Source organism: Passer domesticus, chromosome 3, assembly GCF_036417665.1.
Source record: "Passer domesticus isolate bPasDom1 chromosome 3, bPasDom1.hap1, whole genome shotgun sequence".
NCBI classification, from domain to species: Eukaryota; Metazoa; Chordata; class Aves; order Passeriformes; family Passeridae; genus Passer; species Passer domesticus.
Genome location: NC_087476.1, coordinates 66,452,483 through 66,468,996, shown reverse-complemented (window position 1 = coordinate 66,468,996; position 16,514 = coordinate 66,452,483). Strand labels below are relative to the sequence as shown.

The window sequence follows — 16,514 nt, the reverse complement described above, 5'->3', positions numbered from 1 at the left end:
CACTGAGTCTGCAAAACTACACAAATCCTCTAAGACATTAAAGAGCTACTACGAGTAGTACATTTTTATTCTAATATTTTACACAAAACTTATTGCAGAATAAAACTCTCTGTTTTAATCTTAATTCTCATATTGATTAAAACTTTCTGTTTTCTTTTTGGTACTATAATGCAGCAGTATGCTTATATCAGCTGGTGCAGATTTAACTGTGTCTTAAATCTTTTTTGGTCATATGTGACCAGAAAGTAACCCCTTATAACAAGATCACACCAAAGCATCACAGAGGATTGTTGTTATATTTAAAGCATTTATATCCATAATCGGAGTTGTCTGCACAGGTAAACTGAGTCTTGACCTTACTTTCATTCTGAGTCCTTCCATTTACGAAAATGAACCAAATACAGGGAATCTCTACAGGAACTCAAACAGAAAGAACTCTAACAAAAAAGCAACCAAATTTGTCAACTTTTTGTAACTTTAATTAATTACCACTGAAGGTTTCTTATTAGAAGTATTCCTACTATTCCCTTCACTTTAATTCAAATTTAAGGTACCTATTCTGGACTCTAGGGAAGTTTGTTTCAAAACTTCTGAGACAGTTATGTATTTTCTTGGGAAGTGGGGAATGGAATCTTACATTTTTGAATAACAACACAATTGACCTTGCTGTCCTACATATGCCTAAACTTTATTAGAAATTGTAGAAACTATCCCTGAGTTTTATGTAGAGACAGGCTGTACACAAACACAAAATCAATTCACCATCTGTTCCAGAAAGATGATCCCATGTGGAAAACTTACTGCTATGCAGCCTGCAAAGAAGGTGAGTATACCTGATTTTAAGACAGAAACATTTTTGCAGCAACTGCAGCAGTTAACTGAGGGATACTTTGCAATCACAAATAAACCAAAAAAGTCTGAGGAACAGAATTGAAAACATTTATATGCAAGACTCCTACAGAAATATCTTAAGTAGATCACTAGCTTTTCGAGCGATTATTGCTTACTTAAAAACATTTTATGACATTTATTTTCTTCTGCAATAGCTTGTAAATATCCCTAGAAATAACTATTAGTTCTTGGTACTTTTAAGAGGTACAAAAATGAATAATTTAAATGAATCCTTGCAATATAAGAGACAAGTTCATCAATAAAGACTGAAGCCTTTATGGTATTTTTCCACCAGGGGAATTCAGCTGTTTCAATTCACTAAATACTGACACAAAGAATCCCGTTCTTTTAAATTTATACAGGCTTATTTTAGCCACATACATATGATTTTGGAACATTTTGAGACCACTCATCTGTCATGGTTAAACCCCAGGCAGCAATCAGGCACCACAATGCTGCTCAGTCACCAGTGGGATGCGGAGCAGAATCAGATAAAATGCTACAACTCGTGGATTGAGGTAAGAACAGTCTAATAATTTCAATAAAAAGAAGTACTCAGCACAACTAAAACATCAGTGTGTTATTGAAGTTATTCATAGCAAATCTAAACACACAGCTCTTTGGCAGGTACTAGAAAGAAAATTAAACCTATTCCAACCAGAACAGTACATGGAGATTTTCAATGATGAAAACACAGAAGTTATTAATTTAAGCAGTTTACAATGTTTTCAAGAGAGATTTTTTAATCCAGTTTTCTAACATTGAATTTAGACTACTGCAAATATGGAAAGCACTAGAGACATTGATAAGTCCTTTCATAATTCCTTGGATTTCTCAATGATCCTCTACTCTCTTGTGACATTAACTGAGCTTGAAATACACTGTGCATGACTGGCAAAGTCCATGATTAGTTATTATGCAAACCAGACTGGTTAGTTACCACATCTTATCCAGATTTCACTGCCTTATTATGACAGTCCTTTAATTTCCATGGATATGGGCAGCATTTTTGCTTAAACATGAATGGATGATGACACTCACTCCTTTTCTATCAGTTCACCGAAATATGCAAAGAAGATATTTTAAAACTTGGAAGTAACTATGCTAACGCTCTTGTCAACAACCTAAAGAAGGGAAAAAATGCTGTGAAAGGAAGAAAACAAACAAAAAAATGTAGCTAATGAGACTTAAATGACAATACAACATGAAGATTATTTCAATGAAATGAAATACATTGACACATTTTGGTTTCTGGCAAGTCGCATACCAGGGTTGTTTCTCTTTCCCCTGTCCTCTTAATTCCACAAGCTACTTTGACATGTTTTTAATGCTCTAAAATAATCTCTTACACTCAACCATGTACCAGAACACTGAGTCTAAAAATAGTCATCTATAATGCATTATAGTTAATGCTGTCAAAGCTTACTTGACATCAGAACAAACAAAATATTACTAGAAAAAGGGACTTGATTATAAAACAAGCTTTAGTTTTCAGAAGTTACAGTTGAGGGATTTGGGGTTTTTTTTGGGCAAAAGCAATACTTAAAAAATTTGTTTAATTTCTTTCATGAACATACAGGTTGGGAAATGACTGCAATATAAACTGTATTTCACATAAAAAATGCACTGCTTAATTTCCTTAAATCCCCAATGTCTGCATATAAAAAGCTTAAAAATGGTGCAAAAGGAATTTAGTCTTACTGTTTCATTGAGCCTGCCCAACACAAAAGGGATGTTTTGCGTAAAAGGTTTCAAAGAAATTTTCTAAACAAAAGTTAATTCACAGCTACAGCTCCACTATGTGCAAATAATTTCCTCGAAATTCTCTGAAAAATAATGTTACACTCGTGCATTATTCTAAGTAATTCTAAATATTTGAAGTATTACTGTTATAATAAAATATATACACTAAGGTCAGGATTTAATTCATAATATAGAAAGATCAAGTACAAATTACAGCTAAAGTCTGAATTTTTGTGTAAGTAGATTGTTCTGGAGAGAAGAACATGCCAGCAATCAGCACTAACCTCATCATGACCTAGAGCTGCATCCCCCAGCCATGGTTAATGTTACTCACCTGTTCCTCTCCTTAGGGTGAGTGTCCTAGTGTCCCTGTGCTGCAGCTATTGGCCCAGGGTGCTGGAAAGGCACACGTGTTCAGCCAGGAAGAAAGTGTGCACAGTGATAACATTAACCTGGCTTTCAGGCAACAAATGAGACTGCCCTACCAAAACTTGGGAATTTACTTCAAGAAAGCCTCCTGAAGGTCAGGACATTTGAAATGAAACCAAGCAGGAAGCTACAAACCCATATAATTGGATTCAATATCTTCCCTCAGGAAATAACAGGTATCTTTCCACAGACCTCTGAACACACATAGATTTTGACCCTCACTATGATCTTCCTCTGCTAAGGAAGAAAGGATGACATTTGGGTCCCTGCACACATCTGAAGTTTTGAGTTAAAAAAGCTGCATCAAATGATGGTGAAAGACTGCACAGACCTTCATATTAAATGTTTTAAGTATAACATCAACTACAAAGTGATGAGAGAGGAGGATACCAATCCAATGGCAAAGTTTCTAGCAAACTTTCTTTATGGTATCAATGTCCTGGCCACCCTGCTCATCATGTCCGAGGAAGCCTACCCACCCACTAAGATGGCAAGCATGACAAAATTGGACTAAGTAGCTCTGTTCTTTACTGGTTGTCAACTCCACACTCAGAAGAGCTCTCATCAAGAACAAGCAGAGAACCAAGCACATAAATCCTGAGGCTTCAAATCCTGCTCCTGCTACAGGGCAGAATGTCACATGCATTACCCTCAGTGAGAGAAGAGGTGAAGCATGTTGTGACATTAGATGCTCCCTGTCCCTGGAGGGTAGGTTGGCACACATGTTCATGATGGAACACAGCCCTTTCAGTCAGTGCATGAAAGAAATTCTCTAACAACGCCATGAAACCAGGAAACCAACAAGAAACTAGCCAGAGAGATTCTTTGCACAGAAATGTCCAAATTCACAGTTTGTTAGCAGGAAACAAAATGGAAAAAAACTTTATTTGCTCTGGGTCACGGTAACCAGAGACAGAGGAGATCTCTTGAGACAAGGCACTGCTCCACTCTGAGCTTCTGTGTGCACACCCTCATGAGCAAGGAAACCACTACATTACCAGATTGGCACTTTTTTCCCTTCCCTTCCTAACCATTCCCAAGTCATGATAAACTCATTTCTTTACCAAGGTTCTGACCTGAGATATTTCATTATTTCTTCTGCAATCAAAAAACTCAAAGTGAACATGTAGATGTATTCACTTCTAAATCCTAAAGAAATTCAAAGGTGTAACACCTGACCTATTCACTGGTCTCTCCAGCCTCTCAAGTCAGAATTGGTTCCAAAAAGTACTGAGACAGATATTAAGTTAATTTTTAAATAAATGGACCACAAAATAAAATAATAAAAAAATCCAGAATAAGCAGCATGGTGTCTGCCATAGGTAAGTTTCTAGAAGCTGCAACAAAATTTTCATAAATAACACAGTTAATTGACATATGGATGAATATAATATACCAGACAGAAGTAGTCAACATGGTTTTTGTGAGAAGTAATTATAGTCAAAAAAACCTCCAAGAATGGTAACAGGCATGAGGTTCATGGAAACACGACTCAAGCTGTCTACAACATTTTTGAACTCCTTGAACAACGTATCTCAAAGGAAGCTAAAACTAAACAGATTAGATAGCTTTGAACAAATAAATAACTAGTTAAGGAAGCAAAGCAATCTGGAATAAAGACAGCTTGCACTAATTGATTACTTCATGGATGAACCTAAATGGTAGAGACCCTCAGGGATCTCATCTGCTCAGTTTATTCATAAGCAAGTTGAAAAATTAGAAAAACAATATTAAGATGGTAAAGTCTCCTGACAGTACCAAACCAGACTCAAAGCAGAAATCAGGATTTCAGTGAAAAACTGCAGCAAGACTTTAATTTTTACTGTCCAACCATGTGAATGAAAAATAATGCCTAAATGTCAGGACTTTGACCTGACAGGTAACACCTGAAGAACAAGTCTCTGGTTTTATAGTTGGTTGTTTCAAGAAAGCATCTGCTTTATGCTTGCAGCATCAAAAGGCTAATACAATATCAAGATCAAGAGAAAAAGAAAGCAAGGCCAAAGACAATTATTCCACATGATAAATCCCATGTGCCCACATCTTCATATATACTATGCTGCTGTGTTTCTGTTTTACAAAACAAAGACGAGATAGAATGGTTTAAAAAGTTAGAGAAGAACACAAGTAAGAGGTCTAGGAAGAAAAAGATAATAAAGACATAAGAAAATTTATATTAAAAAAAAAGATAAAGGGAATTAATTAGGTTCATGCAATGAAAATGGAAGGGAGAAAAATTGTTCTTTGCATAACACACTCTGGGGCTTAGATGGATTATTTCTGATGATCTAAGGCTTAGACTACTTCAGAGCCTCCTCCTCCAAGCAAACTCTTGATTGGTAGAATACATACAAGTACTGAGCCAGAACTGCCACCAAAAAATCCAACAACCCTGGCCTCCTCCCCCTACAAACACCCTGAAGCTGGTACTGAACAATGAAAAGGCATTTTACAGTCAGCAAAATGTAATCAAGACCAATTTTATATTATTTTAAATGATAGACATCAATTTGTATATTATTTTTACTCATTTTTTGTAATCTCAGTTGTTCAAACAGTCTGTTCTCTCAAGAATCAAGTTTTAAAGAAATGAATGGCACCTAACGCTATTGTTTTTTTTAAACCTCCCCCAGTCTCATTTCAAAGAGCATTGATCTTATTCGACAGAGAAAAGGTGGTAAGAGAAATGTTCTAGTGAGACTATTTATTTAGTGGCTTCTTCCCCTGCCCTTTTGTCTTGCAGTTCCCAGAATATGTGAAAGATTCCAAATTACAGAAATTGCTAAACCATCCTGTTTCAACTTAAACTCTTAACACAAGTGAAAGTCACACCATTAACATAAATAAGATCTAAAAGCTTAGTGAAGAAATCCAATTCATGCCACCATTCATTACTTTACAAATTTAAACTCAGTGAAGTTATTTGGTCAGAAGTTTATTATCCAAGCCCTACTGCTCTTTTAGAGAAAATTTCCAGTACTTGCAATTTCAAAGAGACCTACTTATTGATCCACTGGTGACAGAAGCAGGAGATTAAAAAATAATAAAAGTCACTATTTGAGTAGTGAATTATAGCCTCAGAGTAAGTAATGCAGACGAAAAATGTTACCTCATCATGTGTATATCTGTAATCTGCCTTCTTTGACTTCAGGTCCCATAATACCACCGTCCCAGATTCAAAGCCAATCAGAAGCTGCATTAAGAAGATACATTAATTCTTCATAAGGAAAATCAAAATGATATAATTTGCAATGCCTAGGGTTCTTGTCCTAAAGGATACACAGCATAATAGCACATACAGTAACAGCAAGTAGTTATAAAAACAAAAATTAAAAAGGCAAAAGCCTCAACATTAGAAAGGTTTACTTTGTACTTATTGTCCTCAAGTTCCAGAAAATATAATGGGCATTCATGCAACATCAGAAAAAAATGAAAGTATCCTTCTGAAGTTTCCTTGGAAATCACTTTGAGTTGCAGAAAGATCTATACTAACCCTTGCTATGTGTATTCCATCCTGAGTGAAAATAAGGGGTGTTGAAAAGGAGAACTTTATTGTGCGTTTTCCTCACTGCAATTTGTTCTGATTAAATTTGCTGGAAGAACACAATATTCCCTCTGAAGTTCTCAGTAAGAATTCATTGTCTATAAAGAAACTATGTACTATGAGGTTTCTCCAGAAGTTAATCACAATTGAAATAACTGGCTGAAGGAACCCCAAAAACATTATTTGTTCATAGGAGGAAAGCTAGATAAACTAAACTAGATAATTTCCCAAACAATCTTTTTACAAGAACCAAGTTTACACCTTTTCTGCAGGGAGTGAAGACTCAAATTGCTCATAATTGTTGGTCTAACTAATTGTTGAACATCTAAATGTTTTAGTTGCCTATCTCAAGAGCCACTTCTCTTAATGGAAAAAAAGAAACTAACCATGTCCAACATAAGGCAGTAGTAACAATCTAGTGCCACACCTAGAGGTTTTGCCTGGATAGTCTTTTCAGCCTGTTAAGATTTTCAAGGTGCACTGTTGTCTCCAGTACAAAAATAACAGCTCTCCTACAAGCCTACAAATAAAATATTTCATCTCTTTCAGTGCTATACAGCACCAAAGTATCATCAATATTAGACATCTTTGACCTAGTAAAAGTGAATATTCAATTTTTCCCATTAACATTACGTATATTAAAAATAATCTTGCCTATCATATGCCATATATTATAATTTTTCTATTTTAACTTAAAACATTAAAAAACCACAGTGATTAAAAAGCTAAAAGCATGAACAAATTTTAAAAGTGTATACATGGGGAATTTCTGCAACTACATGGGGCTCTTCTAGTAATGTTTTCCTTACAAGAAATTAGCAAAGTATAAGGTCAAGATTTCAAAACACTGATTTGTAGCCTAATGAATAAAACTTTTTAAACTTTAACGGTAATATTTAACAGTAATTTTTAAACTTTGACAATATTAAAGTGGGGTGGAATTGATCATTTTTATTTCCTGAAATTAGAACAGCTTCATTGCATTCATATGCTAGAGTTTGCAAAGTTGGAATGTGATTCAAACCTAATTTTACAGAGAAACCCATTAGTTATGCAATTACTGCAGTGAGCATCATACTAATGAAAAAACCTCTATTCATTAAATTCTCTGCTGGACCAAAACCTCAGGTGTTTAGGATACAAGTTGATAACTAGCTAAAGCTTTCAAACCACTAAGACAATGGGATCATTCCCCCTCCAATTTAATCTACTACTGACATGAAAAATACAAAGTAGACAAAACATATTTCTCCAGCATATGTAGGACACTAGTAAGCAAAATGGTATGCCACAGGACAAGAACTCCTGTCTTGCAAGGGCTTCAAGAACATGCACTGTAAAACTTCTTTTTAAGATGAACAGATGATTATGTTAATACCATCTCATAGGAATGAAAATACAAATCTAATACATAGATCTTTCTCACATGTTTTGGTTTGCTTTTCTGTAGGACAGTTTCATCAGCAAACAGCACCTAGTGGTTATAACAAATGGCCTAACAGGGGAGTATGAGTTGGATGTCAAATTCCACAAAACCCTGTCTCAGATCAGTTAATCTAAAGACAAAGAACATGGTATTCTATATAAATATGCTATACAAATAAGCATTTTAAAGTTGTGAAATAACACACTAGAGTATGATAAAGTGGAATTAATTTCCATCACACTTTAAGCAATCTAGTTATGATTGACTATTTTTTGTAGCATCTTAATTTTTATCTCCAGAAGTAAGTCTTTCAGCTAATCATTTTTTCTCTGTTTTCAAATTACAAGATGATTCACTCCAGTAATGTATCCTACACTCATGTCTGCACATGTTACTTTCAAAGAAGTAACTTTATGTTACTTACAACAAAGACCTAAAATCTTTGTTGTCTTCATATACTTAATCCTTCCTTAAAGAGCCGTGGTATCTATACTTTAAAAGAGTCTTGCTTTGAAAATAATGTATTGAAAAGTCTTTGAAATATCTTACCTTTCCTTCATCCATTGGATTGTCACTAATGTGGACAACAGGTCCTGGGTGAGATTTGGATGACCTAAAAAAGAAATATTTCCATTTAAAAAAAAGTTAATACCCCTGCCCTAAATGGTATCTCAAAACAATTTGAAGTAATTTCTTCTAAAACAGATTCTGCAGATACAGACTCTATGTAAGCAAGTTATGACATTTCAAAATAGAGTTACTTTTACTTTTATCTTCAAGCGCAAAAATACCGTGTCTGTTTGTAGACATTTAGACTAATTCATTGCCTATCAACAAAAAAAAAATAACATTAACTTTAAACATTTTATCCTAACATCTGTTGTTACAGAATTGACACTGTAGGATAAAATGTTTACTTTCATACTGGAATACATGTTTTTCCATTATTCATAAATTGTTCAAGATGGTCATTGTTACAATAACACAGAATTAACACTTCATGTGGACTTCTTGCTATTTAAGAAGATGGACTAATGCAGAGCTGTGTTTGCTGCAACACCCTTTGGCAAGTGATGGACTTCATGTATTTTGGAAAGAAGATATACTGGGAACAAAACACCAGCACAAGAAAGAGCAGCACACAACTACATCTTTCCCCCACAAGCCACTGTATTTGTACATACAATTTTAACACTGAAAAAAGGAGATGCAGTGACAATAGCTATAAAGTGTGGTTTGGTCTTAGAATAGACCTATTTAAATTTGCATTTCAGAATGTCACTTCCTATTCAGAATATATCAGCCCTCTTAAAAAAAGGCATTATTCTTACACTTTGGTCTTTAATCCCCAACTGTAGAAGTGACATGTCTGTCCAAGTACCAGCAACACCATATTTTAATGTTTTATCCCCAAACATAGGGGTTTTTTAACATCAATTTCTATACTGTCTATTTTGTCTATTTCCATGTCTATCTCAGGAACTATGATAAAATACTGCTCAATGGCAGAAACACATATTAACATTAGCACTTCACATTCTTAAAAATAGAAGTATCTACATGACCATGTACTTTGACAGCGTACATAGTGCAGTAAGATGAATATGGAGGCCTCTCTAGAGAACAATGACATTCCTGCAACTGATGTTAACAACATCTGGGACATTGCTGTTCCCTCCCCTCCACAGACAAAAATTGGTTAAACTCACAGTTCAATGGCTTTATTCCACATGATGACATAGCCTGAGAGAGTAAATGATTCCACATTGACAATGTGAATGTTTCCTCTTTCAGTGCCCACATACAGCCATTTGCTTTGGAAAGGCAGGTGACAAAATGTTATCCTGAAAGAGAAAGCCACCAAAAAAGAATTAAAGAAATGTCTTTTTGATATCCTACATTGAAAGGTCTATGCTACCAGAAGGCAGAAATAAGGCAACAGGCAAACATAAATATCTAAGACAAGTTTGAGGTAAAGTAGACAAGTCAGTACATGACCAAAGTAAGAGATGAGCAGACAAAGTAGAACCTTAGGCTGAACAAAGAAATAGAAAGTAAGGTATACTAAAACTCATAAATCGTTAAAAACAAAAAGAAATTAAAGTCACTTTTAAAAATTATTGAATGCATTTGGTTGCTGTCATGTCAAACTTAAAATACAATACTCCTATAGTCTCTAAATCGCCCTTTGGAATCTATCTACTTTCAAGTTTTAAAGAGCAAAGGATTTTAGAAGTTTTCATATGCAGATAAGGTTGATTTCAAGTAAGGAGACAGACAAAAGATATAACTCAAGATAAGTAAGTTCACATGTAATCCAAATTAATGCCTAAAGAGCAAACCTTAGAATAATCCTAAACAATTATAAAAGTGATTTTGAAAATAGTTTAAATTTCAGGCTTTACTTCAATCGTGTTTTAATCTTCTGCCTTTTAGTTTTTCCTTCTGCTAGAAAGATGTACCTGCACAAGACTCAACAGCTAACAACTGTATGTACCAGAAGAGGACTCCTCTTTGTAGCTTCAGCCCAAATACTAGCATTTGAAAACCTGATTATTTCTGCACCCTTGGGTCCTGATTACTGTTGACTATTTCTTCAAGATAAGGAAATCATGTCTGTACAAACTGACAGAATGCTAACTTGAAACTGGAGTCTAGAAACTTTCTGGAAACTCTAAGCCATTTTAATCTGACAGGGTCTGACATTGAAAGAAATTGCCAAATTACTTAGCTATTGAACTTGGGCTTTCAGAAATGCTTTAGTGATAAGGTAAAACAATTATTCAACAAGAATTTGTTCTGTCAGCTCTAATCCTTAGCTTCACAAATTTTTTATGTTCTTGTTTTCTCCCAGTTGGGTTGCTTATTGCCAAATCCATGCATCACTTCACAAGCCTGTTAAGTATTTATGCAAAGAACAGCTTTAGATCCTTTGCATTAGATGCTGCATACACACACCAACTTGAGCTGAAAGGAAAAGCTAACAGCAGCAAAGAGAGAAGTTGCTGTGAAGAGATGCTAATTTTGCACTGCAGGTTTCAAAAACTTCTGTCGTGATACTACCTGGATTCAGATCCAGATACCCCTGGACCTTAGTTTTGTTTCACTTATTTCTCCCTAATTAGGAAATGGACTTTGCTCAAGCAAATACTAATCTCTCTGCTTTCCAACTCAATTTCTTGTCCTTGAATATTTCTGCCAAAATGAAAGACTGCATTAACTTTTTCATTGATGTTTCACAGAAAAAAAACACTACATACGTGATTTAAAATGTCCTTCCAACTCAACTTGCAGAGGTTGCAACACATTTCACAAAGCACACTAATCTGTAACCACCACAGGCTGAAAAGTTGTGTTTCCCCAAATCCTTTAAAAAACAGGATTTTGATGGAAGCTAAATTACATACATTGGTACACATTCTTCCTAGGCAGGCAGTTACTGTATGCAAAGATAAACATAAACCTTCAGCACTCTGCAACACCACAGCAGCTTTTTGTGCCAGCACTCCACATGCCAGAAGCAGCTGGCAACCACATCAGTTGGATCCAAAACCATGGCCTAGCAGCCAGAAAAAATAATCAGTAGCAGGGTTGTAGGCTTGTCTTGATTAGCAAGTTAATATTGTTAATTACAATTGTCCAACACTTTCGTTATAAAAAACCAATCAATTTACATCATTTCAAGTGGGCAAAAATAAAAGTCTGGCCTCTAGTCTTGACTGTTATAGCCCAAGGGTAACATTTAAAGAAGCTCCTCAATATTTTTGATACTCTTCTTGAATATGCAGGGATATTCAATTTACTGTCTCCTTTGCGCAACTGAGATTAATTTTGTCAAGAGTTAGCAAACAATGAAGTGATTCCATGGTAATAGTAAATGAAGAGAGCAAATAGCTTCACAAAATATTTACAAACTCTCAAAGGCAGGAGGTTGAGAAGACTTTGAAAGAATAGGCACACAACACAGTTCTTGACCTTATTCTTCAAAGTATTTTACCATTCTTCCACAATCAGACTTGTATAATTTTTGTATAAACTAGAAAATAGTCCTAGATCTTTTATTTCACAGAAAAACTAGTTAAATACAAAAGGAATGGCATGCTGATCTTAGTAGAAGAACCAACATTCCTCCCTGAATGTAGTAAATGTTACTCCATTTGCAAATCAAAAAAAAATTACTATTTTATTTTCTTAATAGAAAAACTGTATGTCTTCCAACTTTCAGAAACTCCATTATATTTTGACTTAATGACTCATTTCAGATAACTACATTTGTTTAAAAAAATTGAAGAATAATATTTCCAACATCAAAGTTCATGCACTGAGCTTCCATCCTCACTAATTAAGGCTTCACCTTAAGCTCTGTATACTTTAAACAACTTCAGAAATGTTACAGCCCTCTCTAAAAACTAAAAATCAGTGAATCTTGGACCATCTGAATGGCCTGAGCAGCCTTGTTAGTTCTGCTGAGAATTGGAGTGATGATTGAAGGGATTCAAACTCCTTTTGGAGGATGGAAACAAAAGGTTAGAGTCTTCTTGGTAGTGATGCAATACCTGCTTATTTGGCCACAGACAGCATTTTTTGGTTCTGAAAAATGCAGATTTTTCTTTCAGAAATCTATCTTTTTGCTGCAAGATTAGAATATATTTCATTCACAATGTATTTTAAGATCAACAGAAGCAGAAATGGACTTATAATCCTTTGACCACTTCTACAACTCAAGCAGTCTTCCCCCTCTCTCCCTGCCATTTGTGAATGGATATATACATAAAAGTGGAAAACGTAATCAATTGTTGAGAACACATCAAAAACATTGTTGTACTTGTCTTTCTTGCACACAAACCCCAAGTGCCCAAAAACAGTGTAGCAGTCAAAAGCAGACTGTCACACTTTTCTTCTGTAGCAAGCCATTCTGCCCAAAAATACTAAAATAGAAGCATCTACGATTTAAAATCGTCCAGTTTTGTAGATCTAAAGCGACAGCCTGGGATTGTTGGAGCCAGCAGTCACAGAAAGCAGGCTTTTGCAGGCAGCTCTTTCATGGCACAGCAGATTCCTCATGTTGTCTCCAAGGCAATTTCAGCTCCCTCAGTAAGCGTAGTACATTTTGTGAAACAGACCAAAGTTTTAGCATAAACCAGTACAGGGCACAGCATGTCATTTCAAATATTTCACTTTCCCATATCTTCACAAAGAGAAAGATCCCTTTATAGAAAAAAAATGCTTTAAGGAGATTTATTTTTTCAATGTGAAATCTACAGCAAGATTTTAGTATAAACTAACATCACCACTAAAATGAGGCACTGTTATACAACCTCAAAGCAGTCAGGGTAGTTTTAAATTCTCCTGTAGCTGTAATTTACTGTAAGCACAAAATCTTCATCCTCACCACACATATATTTGCAAAGCTGCTCCCTCCCCGCCCCTCAAAAAAAAGGACAAAACCAAGATTTTTCTTTCTTGCAAAATGAATTTGTAAAAGTTGAACCAATAGTTCAAGAAAACAAAATTATATACAGAAAAGCAAGTGACACACCCACAGGGAAAAACAATGATCAAATATTTACTCTTCTTACAGTAATTAAAATTAACTTAGGATATTGCTTATGGGAGAGTCTTAGAAATGACAGGAGATTATTCAATACACTTTTTGTTAACCTGCTGAAAGGATTCCCTTTCTTAACTGCAGACCATGTATCTTTTCTGATAATCTGTGAAAGATACTAAAAAAAAATCTTAATTGCTGCTGTTTCACAACATATATTAAAACAATTCAGCGAGTGGTAATAGTCCCCACAGGAATTTAATTACAGAAATATTAAAGAATACAACTTATTAAATTAATACATTATTCAGAGGAAATTAGTAAGAGGAAATACTAAGGAAAAATGACAGACTGTTAACTGTATTATTATGACAGCAGAAATCCTTCTAAATTAATCTTTACCTTTTCCGCGTCTACTGCATTATGAAGCATTATACATTCCTCAGAATTTTTCACTGCTTTAACAAAGCACAGTGACAAATACTTTGAAGTATGACAAACACTGATAACAGGTTTTATTGTTAAGTCACTAAAATATTTCTAGTGCCTCAGGCTGTCATTACAGGTGTGCAGTAACTGTAAGCACACAGCTGCTCGGATCAGTACTGTATAGGCAAAATAAAAGCAAAAGATTAAGCTATCAAAGCTGTATTCTGCACACCTTTATCCTCAACCTTTTATGTATGAGATAGCACCACGAAAAATTCGGAAGCTAAAAAGTTTAATTCTGATGTTAGTGTAGACTCCAAATCCATGGACTCTGGTCAAAGTGCTCCATGGGCTTTAAAAGTCAAAAGCCAGTGTCAAAATGACATTCTGATGGAAGCAAGCAGTAGCTTGGATACCACCTGACAGCTGCAAAACGGTATTTTTCTTCATCTGATAACTTCAATAAGCTTAGAACATCTACCCATACAAAAAAAGGCTCAAAGACCAGAAGGCATAAGCAGAGGAAGATGCATCCCAAAGAAGAAGCTCTTCAATGCATCCTAAAATGTCCCACCAAAAGAACATGTGGGCAAATGCAATAGGAAATGAACTATTCCATTTATATCCCTCAACCATAGCATTTACTTCAATTCCATTTATGTCCCTCAACAGCATTCCAAATGTTGCTTCTCCAAATCCACTGACTTGAATTGCTGCCTCTTCAGGCAGCAGAGAAGCACCTATGCTCAGTATCTGAGTTGTGGCGAACACCAGTGGTGTCAAGATGGAGTAAGCACGTGTCAGAGCAAGATGCTCAACTGCCTTGGGATGACACAAAAAGTAACCAGACCATTGGCATGGCAGACACACCAAGAGGAGTTCACAAATATATAGTGCAGGGTATTTCATCAGCGTTAAGAAAGTTTCAGATTTTTTGAGTGTTTGGTCTAATTTCTTTCACACCGAAAAATTCTCTTGGTTTTCAAATCAGTTGCCTCAAAAGGCATGTAGGAAGTCACAAACTCGAACTGCAGAAAAAAAAAATGGCTATATCAGAGATGAAGCCCTATCACGCAAGGCAGAAAAATTATTCCTATCACTGATGGAGCCTGTCATTTAGGCAGAACTTAAAGACTGTAAGTCCAATTCTGCCCAAGAACATGGCAGTTGGCCATTATATGCCTCATATCACTATGAAAGTCAGTGTGAAAAGTATAGCTAACAGGGCAATTGAGGCAATTTAAAAACTGTTTCTCCAAATTTGAAATTTCAGAGTGACAGGACCCGGCATTTTGGGTCTGCCTCAGTGCTAAAGGCAGAGGAAGGCAGCTGATGCAACTGCAGTTCCATCAACCACACGTGGAACTCTGCATGCATGCATGGCCTCAAGGAAACACTTTTCAAAGCAATTTGATCCTTGTGAAAGAAACATTAACATATATAACAAAGCCAATATGTTAATTTTCTCCTGCTAGTTTCTTGAAACAAGATCAAATTCCTTCTAATTACATGCCCTAGTGAATCACCACTAAGTTAAAATTTTAAGCTCACTAAGTAAAAGGCTTTACATGACACCATCAAGGCAAGGAGACCCAGTGATTATAGCCTCTCACTCTGAAGAAAGTCACTTTAAAATTGTGAAAAAAAGAAAACAAACCCCAACCCAAAAACTATGTGTGAAAAATGAACCAAAACCCCATAAACAATGTCCATCACCACCTGCTCTCACAGGCAAGACAACTTGTATGTCCTTCTGTTATCCACAAAGTGGCAGAATTGGTCAGTTTATAGATTCAAGGTGAAAGAAAACTCTCAAGTCTGCTCAGGCACAGGCTGAGTACAAAGCTACAGTATCTAACAAGGTAACATATGTGCCAACAGAAGTTTAAAATCTTATTATTAATAAGTAAATACAAGTGGGATTTTCCACTCTCCATAGACACTGTTCCAAACACTATGCTAAAGCTGCTGTTTACAGCAGGATACAAAGCCAAAGATATTTTCAGCATAATTTTGTAACTCTGAATTATGCAGTTTCATGTTGAGGAAAACTATTTAAATCCCATAGCACAGAAGTTGACATATTAAAAATTAAACTGCTATCAAGGCATTCAGAGATCGATATGCAGAGCACTTGCACAAAACACTCAGTTCTATTTTTATGCCATTCTTGCTTTGTGACTTACCATAAAGTAAGCCAAAACCTTCTTTTGCTATTAGAACAGGGAAGGATGTAAGTCTTGGAAAATTAAACAAATTTTTCATACTTGCATACAAAGCTGGTTTGCTTTGGCAAAGTAGCTAGAAAAGGGTCCCCAAATTTGTCATCCCACGCTACTTTTTCTTTTTTTCCATCAAGTTAGTCTGTCACTCCACCTTCTCAAACAGGATCTGTCAAAGTCCCTGTCTAGTTAGTGATGCATGTTTGACTTTTCACACCTCAGATCAGCATCAAGTTTAACAGTTTCTGCATGGCAGGCAACTAAAGCCAGATTAGTTATGAA

At 35.5% G+C, this 16,514-nt stretch overlaps 1 protein-coding gene across 11 annotated transcripts in view; it reads right to left on the bottom strand.

The window, feature by feature from the left end:
* STXBP5 (syntaxin binding protein 5) overlaps positions 1-16,514 on the bottom strand; it is a 101,240-nt gene that overhangs the window by 50,823 nt on the left and 33,903 nt on the right. For all 11 annotated transcript variants that reach the window (XM_064413647.1, XM_064413648.1, XM_064413651.1 and 8 more), the window contains 3 exons: positions 9,743-9,877; positions 8,583-8,646; positions 6,173-6,256 (listed from right to left, as the gene is read on the bottom strand). In XM_064413647.1, the coding sequence (XP_064269717.1) occupies positions 6,173-6,256; positions 8,583-8,646; positions 9,743-9,877 (283 nt within the window). The remainder of the gene's footprint in view (positions 1-6,172; positions 6,257-8,582; positions 8,647-9,742; positions 9,878-16,514) is intronic.